Source organism: Catharus ustulatus, chromosome 2 (genome assembly GCF_009819885.2).
Source record: "Catharus ustulatus isolate bCatUst1 chromosome 2, bCatUst1.pri.v2, whole genome shotgun sequence".
Taxonomy (NCBI): domain Eukaryota; kingdom Metazoa; phylum Chordata; class Aves; order Passeriformes; family Turdidae; genus Catharus; species Catharus ustulatus.
The window spans coordinates 59,700,928-59,725,861 of NC_046222.1; the positions used below are offsets into that span (position 1 = coordinate 59,700,928).

Sequence of the window (24,934 nt, forward strand, 5' to 3'; positions counted from 1 at the left end):
GAATACGTCTCAAAAGTAGAATTTATTTTTACAAATAATTATGTGAAATTACTATTCTATATCTGGGACTTTGAAACTCACATCATAGGATAACATGGAATTATAGAATAGTTTGTGTTAGAAAGGACATTTAAATGACATCTAGTCAAACCTCACTGGGATAAGCAGGGACATCTTTGATGAGATCAGGATTACTTAGAGCCTCATCCAGACTAAATTCAGGCAACTGTGCAGCATTGCTAGCAGCTCCTTCTAAGTTTCCACAGCCCATTTCCACTGTCCTATTTACTGGCTAAGGCGTCATTTGTGCTTAAAAAGGAGACAATTGCTCCAGAGCATCTGAAAGCCACTTTTTCAGCTGCAGCTCTGTTTTGCATTCTATTTACTGCCTCCACTTATTTCTGCATGGAACCATCTGGACTCTCCTTCCTGCTTCCTCATGATTTGCAATTTCCTAAGTTCCTGCACATATTTTTTGCATTTATGGACATTCAGCAATTTTTTAGTTTCACAAATACAGCTCAGCATTCCTTCACTCTGTTTTTAGCTCAGATTGGCTACTAGGAACTTCATCCTGCTAGTTTTCAGCCTGCTAGGGCAGCTGACTCGTAGATAGCCTGGCAGATGGCTCAATTCTTTTCCAAAAGCTCAGTGAGAATGGACGTGTCATTTCTAATCAGCCAGTTGACAGCACGTCCTCGGATACAGCTGATTCTTCAATTGTGTCTGCATACGGTCTGGAAGCCTCAACGCACCCCACCCCAGCTCAAAAGCGACTGAGAGAATACGCTCCATTCACTACCAATTGACTCCTTTTGTGTTTGTTTGGCTGTAGGATGACTCTTCCATTGGGAAGGGACTATGATGATCACCTAGTCCAACTTCCTTAGTAATTGAGGGCTGACCAAATAAAAGCGTGCTGATAAGGTCGTTGTCCAAACGCTTCTCAAACACGGACAGCCTTGGCGCGTTGAACACCTCCAGGAACGCCGCTCCCGTCCGCAAAGAAACGGCTCCCAGTGCACAGTGTAAACTTAAGGAGCAGCTTTGAACACGCGTCCTGTCGCTGGGCACCAGCCAGAAGAGCTCAACCCCTCCCTCTCTACTTCCCCTTCTCAGGAAGCTGCAAAGAGCAAGAAGGTCGCTGGCCCCCAGCCTCCTTTTCTCCAACCAGCGCAGACCCCGGCGCTACTTCTCGGCAGTAGTTTTTGCTGTTTAGGTTAGTTCGGCGTCGCTCGGTTGGGGCCCCGCCTCGGGAGGGAGGGTAGGCGGGCCGGAGGGCGAGAGGGAGGGACGTGGAGCGGGCAGGAGGCGGCGGCGGCACCATCGGCGCGGCGGGCGGGAGGCGCCGGAGCCGCGGCCGCAGGTGGGAGCGGGGAGCCGGGGCTGGCTGGGGCGGGGAGGTGCCGGGGTGTCCCTCCGGATCCAGCGCTTGCCGAGCCGCGATGGCAGCAGAGCCCTGCCGTGAGCAGGACATCGCCGGCGTTTGTCACCGCTGCCTGCCCCTGCACCCGGCGTGGGGGAGCAGCCTCTGCTGCAGAGCCGGAGCACGGGGGCTTCGCTGCTGTCCGCTCCGCTCCCTCTCTTCCTCCTTTTACAGCAAACTCTGGAGTACCACAGATCAATAATCTTCCTTTTATGCTTGTGGAAGGCGTTCCTGTTATGTTACTTGAAAAACAAACGGGCAGACAAACAACCCACCGTCTCTGAGTTAGGCGCTTTTAAAAGCCAATTTCCATTGTTGCTGAGCTCTGCTTTTCGCTAAGCTTCTATAAGCATGCCAAGTCGGGATGGAAAACAGTTCAGAGTATTAACTGTAGAGTCTGCAAAACAGATGGAGAAGTGCGGATAACGTGGTGGTGACTGTAATTCCCTCTCTATTGCTTCCAGGTACTTAACAACACCAAAAAATGCAATCTTTCCCATCATGTCTCTCCATGCAGTAGCGCTCACCAGCTTCAGCAGAACAGAAGTCTTCAAGCACCCCTGCTCTGAGGAGGTGAGGCAAGGGAGACCTCTGACTGGAGGCTTAGTGTGCTTGTTAGCTTGGGGGGGGGAGGTCTTGGTTCAAAAACCAGCTTTTAGTTGTCGGTGGATGTAGTAAATTATTTTTAAATGCTGGTGGAGTTAACTTGGAGTCAACTCCAATATTGGAGGTGACTGAGGAAAAGGCAGGCTTCGTTTATAGTAGGAAGATGTCAAATTGTCAGGGGTTTTTTTTTTGTTATGGTAGTGTATTATGCTTTCCACGTGCTTCTGTTGTTATTATATTTCCTTATCTCTTTAATCGATTTTTTTGTTGTTGTTGTTGGAGGGGACAGTTATGTAGCCCCTCCCACCCCCCCCCCGTAGTTGAAATTGTAGCATCTTGAAAGTAAATGGAAATCGTACCTGAATTCTCAGACCATTCTGATAAGAACCGAGAGAGGGGAGCATTGTTTAAAAAAAGAGATAAGGTCTTAAAACTCAGCACCCTTAATAGCTATGCTTACTGATAAAGTACTTGTATTTGTCTTTCTGGGCAGCTGGGATATTTGCATCTTAAGAGGTAGAATCTGTTAATTGCTGAGAATTTGTTAATTGTATTGAAAATAATTTTACAAAAATTAATAAAATAATTTAAAAATAGTTCCTACTTTATCCACTGATATTGACTCTATGATATTTGTATGTATAAAGCCTATCTATATGTCCGTTTCTCTAAAGAAGTGCAGAGGAGGAGAAAATAGAGAACACTAGCAGATACTGAAAATAGTATTTTTCTAAGCACTGGCATAATCAAATGCTAAACATTTTATATTAAACATCCTATTTTTGGCTTGATATGTTATTCTTCAGTTAAAAGGGAAATTCTCTGTGGGTTTTAATTTCTTCTGCTTTCTGTAAGTCTGAAGATTATCTGGACAAAAGCTGTACTCTGAGTCACCTCGCTCTTCCACGTAGGAAGTTTAGAGGTCAACAACCCGGGGTGGCCGAGAACAGCACACCTTTAACTCCGTTCTCTTTGTAAGGGATCACAGAGTTCAGGGGAGAACTCTGTGCTTCGGTGTGCAGACATTCTCACTGACGTGGGGGGAAGGCGCAACACCTTGGTTAAGTGCCTTTAACGATGTGCATGTTGGAGCAGGGTGTCCCTTTTAATTCCCTGGTTTCTATGATGTGCTCTGCAGGTCCATTGCGTACTTGAGGCAGTAGGGAGGTGGGGGGACAAATTTTAGGTCCTCACAAGGAATTTATGAGCTTAGGGAGGATACCTGTTGCTTTGCTGTCCTGAGTGTATCATAGTCTCTTGATGGAATTAGCCCCTGAGCATCTGCTCTAAATTGCTTCCCTGGTTCAGCTTACATTGGTTTGACAGTATGGTAAATCCAGCTTTGAGGGTAGAAATACTGAATTGGAAGCATCATGACTGCAAAAAGTGAAGTGCTGATCTGGTATAAACCTGCTCAGGATGTTCAAATGCACTCAAAATTTTGGCCAGCTTATACTGGCAGGCTCCTATGCCAGGCTGAGTATTATCTATCTAGGTCACCTCTTGCATTATGCTGGGTCAGTCATGTTGCTGATATGAGCCACATGTACTGTGTTCTATCAAATTAGGTGACATGACCACACTTGCTCCCAGTTGTTAGAGCTGGGAGATCAAGCAGTGCAAGGATCAGATATTTGTGGAGTTGGATCCTCAGATTTAGTTTATAACTTGTGTGCATCTAAATACACCAATGCTTCCAGATACCAATTGGTGGTTCCTTGAATTCTTTTGCATTCCATTGCTGTTGTTTTAGTAGACACACAGCCATCCTATTCAGCATTTCGTCTCATTTGTGCCTTATGCACATGTTTAATCCTCCTGCTGTGGAGAGTTTCTTTTGGTCACCTGCCTTCTGGAGTGAAATGAGAGATGCAGAGCTGAGATGCCAGTGCTGTCCAGACAATGCATGCTTCTGGGGAGATTTCCAGGCAGCCAGAAATGTAGGCAGTGGTTAGGTGACTGTTGGCAGGCCTCAGAAAAGTGTTCTTCCTGTGGGGATGACTGTGAGACTGAGGGTATCATTAGCAGAGTGCTGTTATCTTATAACCAAATTGTCTGCCTCTCTGTTCTCCTTGTAGTTAAACCACCAAAGCCTAAAGGTGGCGTTCACTGACTCAGCGTGTTCTTCAAATCCCTCAGTGAGGATAAGCTGCCTTGCTCCGACACCTCAAATCTCTGTTCTCTCAGGTAATGCCAGTTTGTTGCAAATTGCCTCCCTCTGAGGAGTTTTGCTGATGTTTGTAGTGCTAACAAAAGCTATTGGTGTTTGTGTGTACCAAACAAGTCTGGTTTGTTTGAAGAGGGTTCCTTGCTTATTAGCTTTGAGGGTAGTACAACATCAAAATACATTATACAATTTGCAAGTATGGGTGTTTTTTGCCTTTTAATGGTAGTTTGCCCGTTTTAGTTAATGCTGATATGTGTGTGTAAGGGTGGATCAGGCTGCCCAGAAAAGTTGTGGATGCCTCATCCTTTTAAGTGTTCAATGCGAGGTTGGCTGGGACTCTGAGCAACCTGGTCTACTGAAAGGTGTTCCCACCTACGCCTGTGGGATTGGAACTAGATGGTCTTTCACACGCCTTTTAGCCTATAAAATTTTATGAATTTTTTTATTATAACACTAAGTGTTTTGCACAGAGATGATGTTTGCAGCCCAAACTGAGATATTACTGTGCAATTGAAGTGTCAGTAGTTATCAAAATATATTTATTTCCCTGAAAAGTTTGAAATACATTTGTTTGAAAGTCAGCTAGTTTTAATTTTCCCATTCCTGTCCTTATATTGCCATGGCTGGCTACATTGGCAAGATGTTTCTTTGCAAGTACAGCCAGTAAAATGCTGCTCTTTCTGCAAGAGCTTTGTCCTGGTAAGTGGCAGGTGACTGATCCCTATTACTGACATACTCTGGCTGATTCTGACCTGACTTTACTAGGATAACTTTGCTTGCAACTCTTGTGTTTTCAGTTATGTGATGTTCTCATTTTTTTCAGCTTTTTCTTGATGAGTATTGGTCTTTATATGAACTTGTTGTTCCAAAATACATGGGGTTTTTTGTTTTGGTTTTGATCCCTTCATTAGTAAACTTTCTTATGTCATTTGCATGCATACAGGCTTCCAGGTGAGACACTCATGGAGAAGTTTACTGTTTTCCAATGAGATATGTCTAAGGAGAGCAATCTCTGGGCAAAGTCTGGAAGAATTGTGGCTTTTTTCACCAGCAGTGTTTAACAATTCTTGTAGTCCTAACTAGGAGTTCTTTGTCCTGGAAAGGATTCTTCTTGATTGTACCTATTCTTAGAATTTTACAATCTACTTATCTTCCCCAAAGGAGATAGTTGTTAACTTCATTGTGTTGATGTGGTTGATGAGTTCTTCTTGAGCATAGACTTTGTGTCTAATCTCTCAATTACCTGGATTATGGCAGTTCCTCCAAGGCTTTTTTGTGTTTTTTTATGTGTTTTGTTCAAGGTATAGGACTTCAAAAGCTACTGGTTGTAGTGCACACTTCCGTGTGCTGCTCATGTTGCTATGTCTGTCACTAAAAGAGGTTTTTCCATTTTCTGTCAAACTACAATTTTTCAGTAGATCACATAGTACCTTGGCAGTGCTTTTCGTTCTTTCAGAGGCATTATAATGATCTTGCTGTGACAGAGCTAAGTTTGTTATGGTTTTGGCTCTAAGTGTTGCCACGCCATGAATAATGGACTGAAGTTGACTTTAGCCATTTCCACTCTGAACTGACACACACAAGCATGTTGACCTTGTATTACTGAGTGTATTTTTTATTACTCTTTCTGCTCTATTGATGTTCCATGTGACTTACTATAATGTAATCTTCTCTTCTGTTTGCAATAGGATCAGTACCTGTATCAGTAATAGTTTTGTTATCCTGTTTTGTAGAACAGTGATGTTTTTGAGCACACTGACATAGTCATCATTAAAGGCTTAGCTAATTGTGTTTGGATAGCAGCAGAATACTTTACTGTTGATTTATTACTTAGCTTTTATCAATGTCAGAATTGCTTCCTGAGTGCAGAAAGCAAGAGCTTTCTTCCAGGAAGAGGCAGCAGCGAGTGGTGAGTGAATTCAGCTGTTTCCTGTCTTCTCACCTATGTAAAAAATACTATGCATTTTATTAATGTTGTGTATTAATGTTTTCTTAGTGTTGTTTCCTAACCTCTTGTTTTCTTCTATTTTCTGAACAGATGAATCTTCAAGGCCAGCAGTGATTGGACATGCTGGAAGTTTTGGATCATACCCAGGAAGTGCTGAAGCTATCAAAGACATTCTCATGTCTGTTTTAAATGCATCTGGTTTGAAGCCCTCTTTGGTGTTGGAGCAGAGCACAATGCAGGGAGCTGAGCATCTGGACAGTGATGTGGAACAGTGGGAGGAAAGCAGTGCTGGGGACAGCCATGATGACAGCGACAGTGATTCTGCACATCAGAACGCTGCCTGTACACAAACAGACATTCGGTTTACAAGGCCCCGGGCATGTTGGAACAACACAGACTGTGATTCCCCCAAACCTTCGCTGGATACTTTCCCTTGTAACCGTTATACTGGTGGAGATCCTGCTGCTTCCTCCTTGAATGGTTTTGCTCTTTCAAGCATGTCCCCTCTGAAGCGTGACTGCTTTACCCAGGTGACGTTAACAGGAGGCACCATCACATCTGCTGTTGTGCATGTTGGAAAAGAATCTTATACCTGCCCTGAGAGAGACTTGGCTTTCACAAGGTTGCTTTCAGATTCAGCTGTTGGTAAAGCAGATCTAGTGAAATACCCTTATGACATGGAGCCTGCACCTCTCAGCGGCAGCGATTCTCCCAGTGGCCTTTCCCAGTCAGAGCCAGTCAATCCAACAGGTAACTTTACAGCTGCGTTTTTGTTGTAAGATCTCTGGAAAGAAATGTAATCGAGGCAGGCCTTATTTGTGGTGATTGCAAATAAGACAGATGGTGTCATTCAAAATAGGAGAGAGAGAAGAGGTTAAAAACCAAGGAGAACCAGAGGGGTGGACCTGGTAAAATGGGAGATGCTCAGCCTTTTGCAGTAGGCATCTCTCAGGGTGGAGAAATGCTTTTGTAATATACAGCTGTTGATAAAATGTTAAAGTTGTTGAGCTGTGAGAAATGTAGAACATCTACTGGATGAGCTTTCTACGAGGTTTATCTTGTCTTCACTGTTACCCTTTTCCTGATAGCAGATAGCATGGATCTGGGCACTGAGTAGTGATTCATTGGTGTTTGTGGGGTCGTGTTATATTTGGCAGGAGCTGAAGGAGAGGGAGTCCTTGGATTCTGGGTTTTGGAGGCAGGGCATTATCATCCCATTTATTATGACTGAATTGGCTTGTTCTGGAGCGGGACCGTTTTTTCCCCTTTCCAAGTGCACCTGAGGTCTTGGAGACACAAACCCCCATCTGTTGTAGAGCAAATTCTTTATACCTTTCACCAGTTTCCAGCCATATGGATAACCCTGTGTGTTTTCTGTGAAGACCACTGCCTGAGGGCTGCTAGCAGAGGGTGCCCTTTGAGCAGAGTCCCTCTTATGTCCCTGCAGTGTCAGAAGGCTCTGGACAGCATAGACCTGTAGGTGAGGAGCTATTCAGTGGGAAAGTTCAGCACGTGTGCCTGAGATGGCTGGGGGAGCAGCTGGCCTGGCCTTGGGGCTGTGTGTGCCAGCCTTCCTGGGCTGCAGGCTGGGGTTCCTGCCCTTTGGCTGAGGCAGCAGAACAGTCCCCTCCTGTTTGACACCTAATATTGACAGGAGGAGTCTTAGATACAGTGAGATAAAGCATTTTTGTTTTGTTTATAAAGGGTGTTAGTGGCATCTAAGGACTAAATTTAGGGCCACAAAGGTGCTCAGATGGATGGAGGACCTCTCATCTGAAGACAGACAGAAATGGGGTTGTTCAGCTTGGAGAAGGCTCCAGGGAGACCTCATAGCAGCCCTCCAGTACTTAGAGGAGGTCTTATAAAAAATGGGGAGGGTGATTGGGGTCCTGACCAACCTGGTCTAGTGAGTGATATTTGAGCAGCCTGGTGTAGTGGAAGGTGTTCCTGCTCATGGCAGTGCTTTGGAACAAGGTGATATTCAAGGTCTGTTCCAATCCAAACCCCTCTATGATTCTATGATGATAGAGTATAAGCTTCAGAAAAATGTTGCAGCCAAGGTCTGATTTTTCTACTGGAATGAAGGCAAAGAGCAGGGAGTGTTCATCCTGCCTTTGTATTATAAAAGAATAATACAAAGTCTAGATTTTGTTGGTTTGTTTAGATTTGGGTTTTTTCTTCTCCCTTTAGTCAATAGTAGTCCTAGCAGTGACACTCCACTGAGCTCCACTTCCAGTTTCTGGTCCTTTCTAGCCATTTACTCAGAACTCCTCCAAGGTCTAAGCTGGCAGCAAGGTCTCAAACAGGCACGTGCCATTGCAGGACTGTGTGCTCTTAATAACACCTCTGTCATCTGGGACAGGCTGTTGTCATCAGTCGGTATTGTGACAATTATGGCTGTTTCCTTCTGCTGTGTGTTGCGTTGGCTCCGTGCCTTTGAGAAGTGCCCACTGGGGAGAAGGAAACCGCACCCAGCAGTTGGGGCTGGCTGAGGCCAGTCACACGTGTTTGGGGAGCTGGGACTGAAAACACAGCCCAGAGTCTCGGGGTCAGCAGGGACTGCGAGGCATGTGCAGAACAAATACATTGTGCGTGACTCGACCTTCTGGCACAAGTCCGATGTGTCACAAGCGTGTGTTGGGGTAGTAGAGCTGCTGGTTCTCTGAAGAAACAAACGGAGCAAGGAATGTGGCAGCCAGGTGACTGAAGAAGAGCATCCTTGATTTTACTAAAAAGTACTCCTCATAGGAGGCAGGATCCTTTAGACACTTCACAATATGGTATGTTCGGTCTGCCTCAGACTAGGGCCTTTTCTGTACTAAGTGAAAACTTCCACATTTCTTCATTCCTTGTTGCTTTTAACCATTAATTCACTACTGGGTAGCTTGGGTAATGAGGTCTCATTCTCTCTTGCACTGACCAGTACTATAAGGATGTGAAAAGTGAATAGCAAAATGAAAAAGGAGAAATACAATGCCTAATTTGAGGGCAGGAATTACACAGTAGCATTTCCTGACTTGCTATTCCTTGGATTGCTATCTCAGAGATGGTGATTTCTCACAGAAGAGTTGCTGAGGGATGCACAAGATACAAGAAATCTATGAAATATAGCTTAATTTTTTTTTTTCCAGTGGAATTTAATTTTTGTGTAATGGGATTTTCTGCTGGTCCCCTGAAATTCCTACTAGGCCTTGTTCCTGTGTTTGAGACCACCAGAAAATGGTCCTTATTCAACCTTTTGAAAAGGCTCAGTCACTGATAATACAGAGTTTGTGACTGAGTTTAGTGTTTTCTGGGAGCTTTGTTGTGGCCGGTGTGTCAGTGAGTTCACAGGCTTGTTCTTACTTTTAACCTCTCTGTACATCCAGGTCACATCCTGCTCTGGCTCTTAGGGCTCTTTCCCCAGCCCCAGCAGCCTCCAGGCAACAGTGTTCTGGAGCAGAAAGGCAACCAGATAACTTTTCTGCATCAGACTCAGAGCTGCATCCCATTGCTGGATGTGCTGGGCTTCTTCCCTGTGCTTTTTTTACATTCTGTTTACTTTAAAGATGCAAGTGGGATGCAGGAGGTAAGCAAAGGAGAGAGATCCCATTAGATTTCAAAATTATATTTAAGATTAATTGCATCTTATGCTCTAAAGAAAAAGGAATAATTTTCCCTTTCCTTATTTCTGCTTATTTTTAGTTTAGAGAGTAATATTTGTTATCTTAACTGACGAGAATGTAGTCTATTTTCAAGCTATAGAGCTTACCTAGTAAGCTGAATCATCAGGTAGGTATGAAAATAACTTAATTAGGCCATTAAATGTGTTTTGAAAAGTCATACTGTCAGCCTTTCCGTTTTTCCTTCATGGTATACACAATGGAGGTATTAATAATTCCGTACAAAAGCTCTCCATCTGTGTCGCTATGCTCGAGCACATATTGACTTTACAGCCTGATGTCATCGATGCTCAGGGCAGTGTAACACGGTTTCTCTTAAGTATGGCAATATAAATAATCCAAACTAGGTCTGAGAGTCAGTGTCCCTTAGTTGGAGAAAAGTTTTACATAAATTATGATCATATTTTTGTGGGAACTCTTTAGCCTGTGACTTCTAAACAAATTTAGGAAGGGCATTTTTTAAAAAATAAAGAGCCATTGATTAAGCTGTGCTATATTTGCAAAGGCATTAAATGGTGTGTGTGTTGTGGCTGTTTTCCACCACATGTGGCCTGTTCTATCCTTGCAAATATCATGAGAGTGAAACAGAAACTGCGAGTTCAAGGTCCCAAAAGAGGTAGTAAACACCAGTAAAAACCTGATGTGTGCTCTGCTGTTCAGGGAAAAGTTCTTACTGGGGAAAAGAGATAAAATTTATTTTACATACTCATCAGTGACTACAAGGAGAACAAACCTGCAATTCTGGGAAGCAAGAATATACTACCCTTCAGTACAAGTTGCATTTGGAAGCAGGAGGAAGATTTCCTCGGGGTGAGGAAACATAATGGCAAAATGTTTTCCAAACTTAATGTTTCCTAACACAATGCCAGCAGTGATATGGGGAATCTTTTAAGGCTGGTGCATCTGTCTGCATGCCCAGCCAGCAGTGAGATTTGTGTTTCTTCCGGCAGCTGTGAATGAGCAGAGTGCAGTGATAGCTGCCTGTGTCACCAACTGCAGAGCATCTCTGCAAATCCAGCCTCACGTTCTGTTCGTGTCGGTCCCCAGCAGCTCAGGCTGCAGCTTGGAGAGAACGGGTGTGGGAGTGCAGTGCTGGTGTCACAGCACAGCATTTAAACTGTGTTTCTCTGCTAGTTGATGTTCATGCTTCAGGTTGCCAGAATAGTTCAGATGCCAGCGTGTTTCTCAAATTTTTCTCCTCCTTATCTTCTACCACTGCCTCCAGCCGCAGTGGTGCTCAGTTTTGGGAAAAAAAGTTTGCCTTGCTTTCTGGAAGTCCCTGCATGCATCATGGGAGCTGCAGAGAAAGAAGTGACTGATAAAAGTTCTTGTTATACCCACAGGTTCTACTTCTGCTTTCAATATAAGTGCTCTCCCCTTGAATCGTTCATTGCAGGAAGTCTGCATGCTTCCAGAAGATGTGGAAAAGGTAAGGACAACAAATGCTATCATCGTGATGTTTTTTACATTTTATTGTGGCAAAACCAAATGATGAGAGGTGTTTCTCAATAAAAGAACTTCCTGATAGACGTCCTAATCTTTACAAATACCCTATTTTCCCACTCCTTGCCCTGTATGGGTGAACCTGCAAACATAAAGTGCCTATTTCGTAATTTGTCTTCTACTCTTGATTCATTAATTAAATATTTTCATTATTTTTAAATAATGGAAATATATACAAGAACAATGTATGTTTCTGCTTTTCATTCCATCATTTCTCCACATGTTCCTTGAAAGCAAAAGTTGACATTAGTAACTTTAAAGTTATATTAGAATATGCTGCATAGAAGTTGTTGCAACTGCATGCATTTGTGTGAGATTTACCTCCTGCTTTTACTATCAAAAGATGGGGAGAAGATGGGGTTTTTTGTGTGTGCTTATGATGAGCATGTGAGATTTGCTGTCAAAGAATTACATTATGAATAGGAAGCACAAATAAGAGCTGCAGTAATTCAAGCAGTTTCTCATGGTTTCTAATAAGGGCCCCAAACAGGTGTGTTGCCAGGTGGGCAGTCCACTCATGGCTATAAACAGAGCTAAAGGTGAGGAGCTAAAGCTGTCACACGTAACTCTGTGTGCTAAATGTTAATCTTTTCCAACAGTGAAAAAAGAGGGCTTAACGGATTGCAATGAGTAGGATAAAAGAGCTTTAAAAATGTGCCTAGAAAAGGAGATTTTTTTTTTTTCTGGACTGTGTGCATGTGGTCCATGTGGCCAAAGAGGTAATCATCATCTTTGTGCACAACACTGGTTTTAATGGAGTAGCAAGTCCTGCCTTTGGTTTCAAGCTCTCAACATCCATAAGGTGCATTTCAAACAGCAAAACCCACTCAATAAATCACACCAAAACTCAACGAACTTGAACTAACTTTTCATGTTGCTTTTCATGAAACATGTTTCAGAAGGGAAACGATGTTTTTCCATGTGTAATGTGGGACCTAAAACAAAAGCAATTTGTTTTCAGACACCAGGAGACCAGTGAGCAAGTATCTGAATTAGAAACCACAATCTGTCTGTTAAGTGAGGCAAGATCTTATCAGCTGCTACTACTACTGTGCAGAGATTGGGGGCTGATGTGATTACAAGTTATAAGAGAGCAAAAGCTCAGTTCATTGTGAGCAAGGCTGCCTTTAAAAAATACCCAACCAAACAAAAACCCAGAAAACTTTAAATACTTATAGCTTGTGAAATAATCTCTTTGAACTTTAGGACTGAGAGTTGGTTAGGTACATGTGGTGTCAGCAGGTCCTGGAGTTGTAGTTGTGGGCCAGGAAGGAAATGGGTCAGATAATCTTAAAGGGGCTTTCCACGGATGTAAGTGGGAGAGGCCAGAAATGAGAAGGTTGGTGTGTCACAGCTGAGTTGTAACTGCTTTGCAGGGTGAGGGAGCTATCAGTAGGCAGAGCTGAAAACTGATAGTCATGCTGAGTACAGGAGTCCGTGTGTTCTGTTTTATGTTTTTGCAATGCAGCTCTCTCAGATACACTCGTAATTGCTTTTATCGGCAGGGCATGCTGATAGGCTGTGCTCTGCCACTAGATTGAGACTTTTTGTATCTTCAAAGTAGGAGATATCTCCCAAAAGGAAAAAAAGCTTTTAAATTATTTCTTTGATAATGGGAAGATATCAAACCCCTGGACTCTTGAAGTTGACTGTAGGTTGTCTTTGGGGAAACTGTGCGCCAAGCAAGTAATATTAATTAGTGTTGGGAAAAAGATAAGTCTCTCCAAACACCTTCAGGGACTTGGGTGTTTTCTAATGCTGAGATTAATCTTGTCTGCCTGTATTTGTCTGTGAGCAGTAAGAAAGCTGTGCTGTCTGTTGTACTCCTTAAGATTTAACTATCCCTAAACATTGATGTTTTTCTTCATGGTTCCCATACAGGTAAGGGGATGTCATGAATACTGATGTCCAGTGGTACCATTTTCTAAACATAAGACACTTTTATAAAGCTTTGATTATCCCTCACTCAAGAATCTCTAGCCTTGGATACTGCCATAGCATTTTAGATGTAAGCTAATGTTTGCGCATGGCAGTTGAGGGGAGAGAGTATGATGAGTATCTCTGGTTTCCACCCAGGCATCTGAGTACAACTGTCTCTCCATGATGCATCCACTTTTGAGCTGGGATTTGTGTGGGGCCTGTGCTCAGGCCATCAGCAGTAGCTCAGATGGGGCTGGTGGGGTGCTCTGTTAGACCTCAGAAAGCAAAGGATACAAGAGAGCTATTAGGAAAGGAGCCCCAGATGTGTGTGTATGTCTCAGTGGTCCCTTTTCCTAGAGAATGGGTGACCAGGGCAGGCAAGATAGCAAGGGACATCACAAGGAAGTGTTGTCTGATTTGGAAATGCTACAGTGAAGCTTTGGAAAAACTACCTTTTATTTAAGGCAGTGGGGAGCCAGGTTCCCACTTACCACAGACTTTCTGTGTAGTGTTGAGTTGGCCATGTAAGCTATCTCACTGTGTATTCCCTACTTCACTGCCCTAACTCTTAACACATGAAAACGTTTTACTAGCTCCTGTACTTCCCACTACCTGAAGATCTACACTCCATTCAAAACTTGTCACTTCTGGTCCTCTCCAGATAGCATGTGTGCAAAACTGCTTGTACACATTGACTTGAAATTAAATCTTGTTAAAGAAGTTACTTGGATGCACACTTGCATACTAAATAATGCAGTGTAACTAGAAGACTATGTCTCTGAAATGCATACATATACATCAGTTAGTCGTAATCAATTTAATTTTTAACTAATACATAGGTAAGATAAAAGCAGGTTGTATGTTATAATCAAGGGTGAGATAATTATCTGGGCAGTTGCCTTTTGCATATTGTTCCTGAATCGCCCTTGGGGTGGTTTTTTTGAGTTTAAATAAAAGGTCAGACAGGTTTACATTTTTATTTATAGAGTTGAAAAAGTATGGGGGGGAAATTAAACATTTCACTTCATCTTAACTAAATATCAAATATGCTGTGTACTAATGAGCGTTCCAATCTTGTGTCCAGGAAAATGCACACTTTTTTGTCGCAGATATAATTATAGCATCTCTAGAAAAAATGAAATGTAATATCCTAAGCCAGCAACAAGCAGAGTCCTGGGTTGTGGAGGAAACAAGTGGATCAGATGGCAGCTATCACACTGACTCAGAGTTATCTTCTTACCCTGGAGTGAAGAAGTCTGATTCTTCTGTTACCTCGTCAGACAGTGGTTATGAAGGCAAGTTACTTAATCTAGAATGTAACCCTGTCTGAAAGCCATTGCTGTTTGTTTCTGTGCAAGAAAATACTAAACAAATTGGAGCATTGCTTGGAATCAAATCCTCTGTTACCTTCTTTGAGTCTCTGGAGAGCTGGGTCCATTGAAGATCATTATGCCACAATTGTTTTTCCTTTGGGTCACGTTTCCTTTTGGATGTTCACACTCATGCTTTATTAATTATAATTGTTTTTAATCTTAAAATGAAAATGTAGGATTTAAATGCCCCAAGCATGACTCTCTGCAGACCATACCTGTAGCTGTTTTTCTTTCTCTGCTTAAATTTTTTTGCTAGTATTTGCAGCTCTTTCCTTCTGTGTTTGCTTCTGCAGCATGAGGCCATGCAATTGAGATTCCCCAGAGTATTCATTCACATATAGTTTAAGGCAAGATTATAAATACTCCTGGCATTATTATGCTTGAGTCAGCACTTGCATTTTTAAGTAGATTTTAGTCTCTTGAGTAGTACAGATCTTAGTGCTGAATAATAGGTCTAAAGTCTAAATGACATGACTTCTGTGGACAAATGAATGGTGTTCTTGGACATGAGGAGACACCACCGACAATATAAAAGATTTGAGTTTGTCACTGCAAGATTCTGGCTAAGAAACGGAGGGAAATACTGTATAACAGACTCCTAAGTCCTGCTCTGTGTGTATATAAAAGCAATTAAAATTGCTCTATAGATGCAGTCTGTGTGCTAAAGTTCTGGTAAGTGCTGAAAAATGTAAGCATAATTGCAGCTACTTTATAAATGCTGGAAAAGTTTACCTGATCTTGTCCTTGTCTTGGACAGGCTGTGCTTTGCTGCCTGTCAGCTCCCCAGTGCATCTACCATCACATCATGAGGTTACCAGATTTCGTTGCCACAGTGACTCAGAGGATGAATATGTAATTATTGGTAAGACTTTGAAATTGTAACTGCAGAAACAGATATATTGTTCAGTTGAATCTATTCCATTGTTTGGGAATTCTCTTGATTTAGTACCTGTTATTGTAGGAGAATAACATGAGAAAATGCAAACAAATATGTATATGTAGCTCCCTATTAGAACACGTGCAGAAATACCAAATTGCTGCAGGATTTCCTTGCTAGGAAAGAATATCTTTGCTAATTTGAGAGTGTGGTGAGCTGATCCTAGCTGTACACCAAGTGACCACCAAACTGCTCTGTCACTTCCTTTCTCCACTGGAAAGGGAGCGAAAACATAAAAAAAAGGCTTGTGGGCTGGACAAGGACAGGGAGGCATCACTCACCAAAAACTGTCACAGACAAAACAGTCAGCATGGAGAAATTAATTTATTGCCAATCAAATCAGAGTAGGGTAATGAGAAGTTAAATTTTAAAGCACCTTCACCTACTCTTCTTCCTGGGCTAAACTTCTGATTTCCCTACCTCTTGGGCCTTCCCACACGTCCTGTCAGAAGCCTGCTGCAGCATGGTCTCCTTCCCTCCAGGTCACAGCCTCTTTCAGGCATGTTCCTGCCCAGCCTGGGCTCTTCCACTGCTGCAGGTGGATCTCTGCTCTGCCATTAATCCTCATGGACTGTAGTGGCACAGCTGGACCACCATGGTCTGCACCAGGGGCTGCAGGGGGAATCTCAGCTCTGGTGTCTGGAGCACCTCCTGCCTCTCCTTCTGTACTGACCTCGGTGTCTGCAGGGCTGTTCCTCATACATATTTTCACACCTCTCTCTAGCTGCAACTGTGCAGGGTTTTTTCCCCTCCTGTTTTGACTCTGTTATTCCGTAGGTGCTACCACCAGCTATGGGCAAGCCTTGGCCTGTGGTGTGTCCATGCTGGAGCTGTCTGGCACTGGCACTCTCAGACATGGGAGAAGCTGGTGCCAGATTCTCATTGAAACCACCACCATAGCCCCTCCTGCTACCAAAATCTTGCCATGCAAATCCAACAGAAGGACTGAAATTGTGTCTAAGGATTAAACCAAAGGAATGGGCATGAAGAAAGTGTGAAACTAGCACAACCTCAGTCAGCTAGAGCATAGCAGCAGTGTTTGAGAGAATTTAGGACATGATAAGTTCATAATGAAACAGATTGACTCAGTTTTAGGCAGCCTCTCCCTCTGCTTCAGGACTAGAGCAGAATGTCTCTGTTCTCTTACAGTCACATGTGCTTTGCTTCTCTTTAGGACATCCTGAGTTTCATTTGGCTTGCTTCTTGTTTTTACATGTACAGAAATAGAAACCCTTAAAAGTGGCTGCTGCAACTTTTAACCTTTATCTTTTCCTGATAACAATTGGATTTTTATTGTTCTCTTTGGTTTTAGAGATTTATTTTTTCCTCTCATCTTTTCCTGATTTCAGATGAAGAACAAGCTCCCAAAAGACTGTACTCCTAGTAGCACAAGTTACTTTGAGTTGTATAAATGTGGAAACGTTTGTCTTGATAGCAATGAGCATGGTCAAAACTAACACTACGAATGTGAACACTTGTTGGTATAAACACATTGTGTCTATACAAACATAATGAAGTGTGTCCTTTTATTGCATTCATCTCACCTGTTACTAACATGTTTATAGCATTAACTGGTATGTGTGTGATTGGTGTCTCCAAACATCTGTTGGTGTCCAGAAAAACTAATGTGACCTCTCTTGGCTCTATACTTTATTTATGTTGAGTGACTTTTGTCTGGAGCTTGACCAGCATGCACTTAGTCTCTCCTTACCATTTCAGCTCTTGAAGGCAGGCTTGTGGTGATGATAGGATGTAAAAGTGTTAAGGAATATTCTTCATCACATCAAAGATATGCAGAGATAAGACTCCTTATTCCTGTTTTACAGCTAGGGCTGAGATTATTTCCCACATCCAGGAGGGGTGTTGGAAAGATGAATATATTTGAAACTGACACTGTGGTAACACAGAAAAGTATTTTTAAAATAGTGATGAGTAAAAGACGCTTTGTTTCTTAAATGGCTTGATAAAATTTTCTCCTTTGCTGCAGAACTTGAAGATCTTGAAAATCTGTCTATTGCCCCTGATAAAAGGTATGTATCTTTACTATAATAGCCCTGTGGCTCTGCCTTTTCTGCTGGAGCAGCTTTCTGATGGTTCTTCTGGCTGGGGCAGGGAAAGCTGTAGGAGTGGTAAATTGGGCCCTCTCGAACAAGGGGAAGGAATGCTGCTTGACAGCAAATGTCTCTGGTGCTTGGCTTAGCAGCGTTTCTCTGGTCCCCTAGTCTTGCTGGAGGGTGGTGTCTATGCCTCTTGGAGGGCCTGGGTGTATCAAAGAAAGAGGGTAGGAGTGAAGGGATGGGAGAAAACTTCAGGGATGCAGGAAAGACAGTGGAGATGCTGATGATATGCTGCTATTTTTCACTGACAGTATTCCTTACTTTTCAGATCATCTTTTGAACCAGGCAGCAATTCTGCTGAAGCAACAGCCCAGGAGTTGTGCAGAGCTTTCAGAAAACACTGGTTGCAGACAGACTCTGCAGTTCAGCTGTCTGGTTGCCTGAGCTCATCTAGGCAGAGAGTGAGTCTGATCTGAAAACAACAAGCTCTTTATTCAGTTCCCCAAATAATCATGGTCTCACTGCAGCTGCTTCACTGCTAGGAAAAGGAGGAAGCTACATTAAAAAACAACAAAACAACAAAAACTGCAGATGAGTGCTTACAGTTTATTAGTTCACTTTATTTAATTTTTTAGAAAATGCCTTCTCTCTCCATCAATTTTCAGCATATTTAAAACATGTAGTTGTGAACAATCAGGATGTGTTTTCTTCTGGGACTGATATGAGGGACTTTGAGGGGGGACTACATGCAGGTGAAAACTGAACTTTAACATACCAGAGTAAAAAGGGAGATAAACATCTCCCATAGCATTTAACATATGTCCAGCTGATGGGCTGGTTATCTTCACGAGCTTGTCTTTCCCAATAGTCTGTGCTGAAAGAAGAGATTCCAAGAGAACTTGAGTCCAGTGTGAATCTGGCTGAAGAAATAAAGATCATATCCAAGTTAAGAGGATCTTCTGGCTGGTCCCCACCAAGATCACAGATTATATTTAACATTCATCCTTCAGTCAAGTAAGTTTTGAGGGATCTGGGCACTGTCATGTGGTATAGCATGGGGAAAGCTGATGGAAGGAGCTTGGATGATTAACAGATCTAGTGCATGTGCAGATGATCTGTGAACAGGTCTAGAGCAGGTGCATGGCACAGCCTTCTGCAGTGTCTGTAACCAGCATCAGTAGAAAATAGATAGCATCTTTTTCCCTCTCTTGGCCCGTCCTGATTAACACAGCATTTTTCCATGCGATAATACACATACCCTTTGGTGTTATGGTGGCAGTGTACTTAGCTCCTGAAAAATTTTATTTTGTGACACTACCTGGAGAATACTCTTGTCTTTCCCTGCTGTCCTGCTAATATTTTATGCAGAGCTGGTTTTCAGAAAGTGGGGGGAGGCACCAGGTGATGTGTGAGTTAATGACTGTCTCACTGTGCGTCAAGCGCTTTTAAGTGCGGACAGTAAGCAAACTGGCTGTTCCCTGTGTGGCTGCAGGTACAGTTGCAAATATGGATTTCCCCTCTCCAAACCCTATGATACTGATTCCACCTTAAGAACTGGAAAATAATGTAGTTCTTTCAGCAAGCATTACAGAATCTCCCATCTTCATGTGGAGGACTAGGAGTCAGCTCCTGACATTCTCCCTCGTGCCAGTGTAGCTCTTTTGCACTTGGGAAGAATGTTAATTAAAACTGTCTTTTGGATGCTGAATGGTCTAACTATTTGCTTCTGTACACAGGAGAGATGCAGTGGTGGCTGCTCAAAACTTCACATGTGTTGGTTGTGGAACCCCAATAGAAAGCAGTAAGTATTACCAAAACTGGCAAAAAACCACCCTAATAAGTGCAGTACTTGTACTGTAATTCGACTTTTATCTCCACCAACACACATGTACCACAATTTTAAAATTACCTGAGCTGGAAAGAAAATCTCAATGTTGAATGTGCCTGTAATAGTCGAACAGACAGTGGGATCTTTCCAGTGTCTGAAGCTTTTCATACAGTACAGAATACAATACTCAAAAGATAGCCTTCTCATAGACAATACACATAACAGTCAACCACAAAACAGAAAAAAAAACTAAACAAAAAAATCAAACTTCCAGGCTGGAAAGTGCTGGTTTTGCATAATCGAGTTGTTTCTTTTAATAATTCTTTCCCTGTGCCAATTTAAACATTCCCAAAAGTCTCTTTTTAGAGACTGTATGCAAGCTTATGGAATCTGTGGTTTTGTACTTTTGGAGTGTCTTTTTAAAACTTTTTGTTTCTTTAGATCTTGATCACAAAATCTTTCTTGTTTTAGGTTTTGTTTTGGTTTTGTTTTGGTTTTTTTTTGTTTTGTTTGGGTTTTTTTCGTGGTTTTTTTTGTTTGTTTAATTCATGATACTTTGTGAGAACTGATTTACAGAGATGACAAACAGACCTTACCTAAGAAATCTTTGAGGTTGTGCTTGAGTCTTGTTCTGGGTCAGCTCACAAGAGCAGCATTTGTGGTATCCTGTAAAGTATCATCGATCTCTGATGGCGTATTAAGTTGAGCAAATAGGAGATGCTGTAATAGATGGGAAAAAGCCCACAAACCTTGATGTGAAAAAATATTGTACAAACATGGCTCCAAAATTGGTGGAAGTATTTTTGTTGTGTATTTTACCTATAGTGTTTCTTTTGTGGTCAAAGCAACAGAGGTTTTTCTAAGATCTTACGTTGATAATTATAATCAGTTGAATAAATATGGAAATGAGGGAAGCTTTCTGTTCTAATGCCAAGTGCAAATCTTGTACATGTGTTCACCACAATAATAAAACCCCCTACTTAATAAAACAAAAAAATCCTTTCCCTTCTTTCCACTAGACCTGAGTTATTTAGACAGACTAGGCATATAGACAAGAGTTATGTCTCATAAATCTTTAAAATATTCAAAATTTCATTGCTGTCTGCCTGCAGAATATATCAGGAGACTCCGCTACTGTGACTACCTGGGGAAGTACTTCTGTGACTGCTGCCACAGCTATGCCCAGTCTTCTATTCCTGCCCGAATACTTTCAAAGTGGGATTTCAAAAAATACTATGTGTGCAACTTCTCCAAACACCTACTGGACAGCATCTGGCAGCAGCCCATTTTCAATGTGTCGTCTATTAACAAAAACCTCTACACGAAAAGTAAAGAAATGGACAGGGTCAGGGTAAGTGTGGCTTTTTTATTAGGAATTTTGGGTCTGAGACTTTAAGGAAAAAGTCCTTAGGGCAGGATGTCCTGTGTGTGTATGTGTAAGGAGAAGGGTTGGTTTTTTTTTTACTTTTCCCATCACCACTTTTGGGACTTGCCCTCTTTTCCCTCAGGAGAAGGGAGCAAAGAGGCATTTCAAACCTATGCCAGACGTCCCCTTATCCCTGTTGTCTCTGGCAGGTGTTTACTTAGTGGTATCCATTTTTAGTACATAAAAGGGAATTGGTCTCCTGCAGTAAATATTTACATCCTCTTGGCTGTTGGAAAGTTCTGTAGTTTTTGAATGACTCCTTAGTTTTGTGGGCTGTTAGGGGAAATACCCTTGGCTTATGTAAGAGCTGTACCACCTACAGCTTCAGGAGGAGTGTTCTGCTGAAAACTACAAGTAGGCATGTGTTCCCTTCTTGGCTGAGGAGACACTTACCTGTTCTTACAGAGGTTTGGGTCTACCATGCATCAAGACCTGCAGCCATTTTTGGCATTAGAATTTGCTTCACTTGTCAGGAAATAAAAATAGCCTTTACCTGCCTTTGGCTTTTGTCCGTTAGAAAATCCATTTGTTTAATACTGTGCTGAGTGTAAAGTTCCTTTTTTTAGGTGTGTTTTGGTGTGCTTGCAAGGGTTACTGACTCAAATAGTGGTGTTCCTCACTTAGGAATATAGGAAAGCAATGCTTTTGATTTAAAAATGGCTTTGTTTTTCTCCACTATCTTTTAGGAGGTGCAAGAACAGCTTTTTCATTTAAAAAAGCTTTTGAAAACTTGCAGGTTTGCTGAAAGGTATGGACTGTTGATTATGCATGAAAAATAGCTTAATAAAATGTACATGATGTGCTTATAGAGCCTTCTTTTCTAGAGACATTTGAGAGCAGTTTTAAATAAGTTAATACGAGCATTAGAGAGCTCTAACAACAAAACTGCCTTTTATTGCACTTCACTGCAAATGTTGAGTGAAGTACAAGTTTACATGGAAGCTGTTTCTTGTAATAAAGTTTAGTTTTAAATGTTGAATTTTAGTTAGGTGTGTATTTTTTCCTGTTCTGTATCTCCTAGGTTCTCACTCATTCTTAAAAGGCCAAAGATACTTATCTATCTGAGTATATTTATCTTTATAAAATACATTGGCTTTTTAAATTAACAAGTGTGTTCCTTGAGCGTTTAAAGATTTCTTCCGGAAATCTGTCATAGTGCTTAATTCAGTTTATTTTATAAAAATATCCAAATGAAAGTAGTGGTAAGCAAAAGTGACAAAGACCAAAACATGACCTTACTTGTTGCTAGAAGGGAAAAATTTCTGGTGTTTGCCTTCCCAAACTGCGGGCATAACTAATATATAGACATGTGAATAATAAGACCATCACCGCAGAATTGCTGATCTCTTTAGAAACAGGCATAAGCAAAAGAAAAGTAGGTTCAGTTTTCTCTTTGACATAGACCTCTTCTTTATGCATCAGTTACATGTTCACCAAAATCAAACAGAAATGTGTTGTTGTCTCTCTTTTGTTCAACTCCCTGTGATTCCATTACTGAAATGAGTATAAGGATCATCACTGTACCTTCTATCTGCATCAGTGATATTTTGAAAGCAATAGCTTTATTTCCAGTATTCACCTGCTCAACACAAGCATAGTTTCACCCAGTAGTGACCTGTGCAGGATAAAACCCCTAAAGTCCTCTTTGCAAAGCAAATAAATAAGCCTGGCTTATTATTTTATTAGGTACTATATGGGATTTTACCAACTGTTCTGAGGTAGGAGAGAGCCCTTTACAAATTATTTAAGGATTGCTGGCGTAACTATGTATGGAGTCTGGAAACTCCAAAGCCTGAGGAATGTGTGTTTAAAGTTAATTCTAAATTCCAAACCTTCCAACTTTTATTAAAGTGATCTCAAATTGGGAGAGGGGGTAGATAGCAGGAACGTGCCTTGTATATTCCCCATGTGACTAGAGAAGCAAAAGAGGCTTATTCTAGAAATACACTTGAAAAACAACTTTATGTAACTTTGATTGGGTTTTATTCCTCTTTGCAGTGTACTGAAAGAATTTGAACAGGTCCCCAGCCATCTGACAGAGGAGCTGCATCTCTTTTCACTGGATGATCTGGTGAAGATCAAACGAGGGCAGTTACTGCCCCTTCTTAAAGATATTCGGAAGAGCTCCACCTCTCATGTAGATGGCTGTGAGGTAAGGAAAAAACAGGGCTTTTAGTGACCTTGCAGCTGCTACTGTAAGAAAATATCCCTGCTGCCATTCCCAAATAATTTTTCCTTAGATTTAAATTAAGCCCTTTTGCTGTTGTTGTAGCTCTGTCAAGCCAAGGGATTTATCTGTGAATTCTGTCAGAGCGCAGACCTGCTCTTTCCGTATCAGACTGCCAAATGTAAAAGGTGCCCAGGTATGTTCCAGACTGAATGTTTATCTTTCTTTCTTGGGGGAATTTTGGTGTATAAAACCATTTAGACTTATTTTAAACATTGAGAACTAGCATCACTAAAAGTATGCATATTTGAAAACCTTCATGTGCATTTGGAAACCATGGATAGCATGTGTCTTTGCAAACCTGCCTGTGGCAGCTGTTTCCTGTCGCTGAATTCAGAGAGCAAAACCAAGGATTTGCCTGGCTGTGGTTATGCTTGCAGGGGGAGGCTATTTTTTGGGTCTAGACATAAGAAAACTGTTTTATCAGCTCTTGCCAGCACTCAGTGTAAATTATTACAGTGGTGGTTGTTGTCCTGGCCTTGCACTGCTTCTGTTCACTTTTGTGCTGATATGTATGTGATAGAACATCATTCAAGCAGCACAGCTATTGATTCATTTCTTTAAAATTCTATTTTTTTCCTCTGAATGCTGCTCTGCACGTATAAACAGAGTGTAGAACATGCTTTCACAAAACATGCTTCAAGTCTGGAGGCTGCCCCAAATGTCTGCGGATCTCAGCTCGGAGGACTCTTTCAGAAACTCCATCACTGGTGCCTCAGTGAAACTGAGTTCCTTTGACTGCTGACTTCAGAAGATGCTCAGAGCCAAATCTTCAGGTGCATGACTAAGCATTAAATAATGTTGTTTTAGACATTACTGTTTTTAATGCATGTCTCCTTTATGAGGGGTAAAATAAAAAAAAATAGAAAAGCGAAAAACAAACCTCAACTTCATTATCGTCATTGAAAACTTGCCCTAAAGGAGTTTCATCTTAACTGGTGACAGACTGGATATTAGTTTTTTGGATTGCCTTTTGTTGCTATGTTTTGTCCTTGTATGTAAGATTTTTTAATACTATATTTTTTAATGTAAAAATTACTCATCTCTGTAATTCTGCAGATAATATATAGATAGTAAGTGAGCATTGGAAGTCTTGCCTGTGTTCAGTTTTGGAAGTGGGGGGAAAGTGGTGAAGTACAAAATCATTCTCTGAAAAGCTCTACAATAAATAGAAAAGACTTGTCTGCAAGTTTTAGACAGATGCTAATCTGAAATTTTTATAGCAAATGCTTATCGTGAACCAGTGAATTTTAAGTTTCTTTTAAACACAACTATGCAACAGTCTGTGGTGAGTTAACTTGGCCTGCTGCTAGGTGCTCTTCACACTTCACCCAGCTGCTTCCATTCCTCAGGAGAAGAGAGGGAGAAAATAAGACAGAAGAGCTCACAGGTTGAAATACAGAGAGGGAGATCACTTGCTAGCTACTGCCATGGGTAAAAAAAACCCTGAATTGAAGAAAATTAAATGTATTATAAATTAGAAATTCATTAGGGTGGTGAAAAGCAAAGGCTAAACTGATAATTTTCCCTTACCTCACCCAGCCATTTTCCAGGCTGAACTTTGCATTTTCATTCCAAATTTTTCTACCTTATAGTCTGCCCCAAGTGGTGCAAGGCAGATGAGGAACTGGGTTACTGTGAGTCCATAACTGCTCCCTTCTTCTACTCCTCTTCATACTTTCACCTGTCTTCAGTGTGCCTTCCCATGGGCTGTAATATTTCAGGATAAACCTGCTCCTGTACAGGCTCTCCAGGAAGATGTACTTCCGTCGGGAAATATTCATGTGCTCCAGTGAGGTCCTTTCCATGGACTCCAGGGGAATCTGTGCTCTGATGCCTAAAGCATCACTTCCT

At 41.8% G+C, this 24,934-nt stretch overlaps 1 protein-coding gene across 2 annotated transcripts; it reads left to right on the plus strand.

Moving 5' to 3' along the window:
* The first annotated feature begins 1,133 nt into the window (after positions 1–1,133).
* On the plus strand, positions 1,134–23,893 carry RUBCNL (rubicon like autophagy enhancer). 2 transcript variants are annotated; one of them, XM_033053145.1, is made up of 16 exons: positions 1,134–1,219; positions 1,891–1,999; positions 4,111–4,219; positions 6,238–6,897; positions 11,153–11,238; positions 14,317–14,527; positions 15,363–15,467; positions 17,530–17,572; positions 17,928–18,060; positions 18,468–18,613; positions 19,336–19,400; positions 20,540–20,778; positions 21,540–21,601; positions 22,852–23,005; positions 23,126–23,216; positions 23,690–23,893. In XM_033053145.1, exons 2-16 carry the CDS (start codon positions 1,928–1,930, stop codon positions 23,800–23,802), a joined length of 2,289 nt encoding a protein of 762 aa, XP_032909036.1. In that variant the 5' UTR covers positions 1,134–1,219; positions 1,891–1,927; the 3' UTR covers positions 23,803–23,893. The 2 variants fall into 2 exon arrangements, with proteins under 2 accessions (XP_032909036.1, XP_032909035.1); XM_033053144.1 differs by lacking the exon at positions 1,134–1,219 and adding an exon at positions 1,321–1,366.
* Positions 23,894–24,934: the final 1,041 nt, after the last annotated feature.

Coding starts and splice junctions, on each gene's coding strand:
- RUBCNL (XM_033053145.1), top strand. CDS start 1,928: ATGTCTCTCCATGCAGTAGCGCTCACCAGCTTCAGCAGAACAGAAGTC. Junction 4,220..6,237: donor TCAAATCTCTGTTCTCTCAG/GTAATGCCAGTT, acceptor TTTTCTGAACAG/ATGAATCTTCAAGGCCAGCA. Junction 19,401..20,539: donor TGGAACCCCAATAGAAAGCA/GTAAGTATTACC, acceptor GTCTGCCTGCAG/AATATATCAGGAGACTCCGC.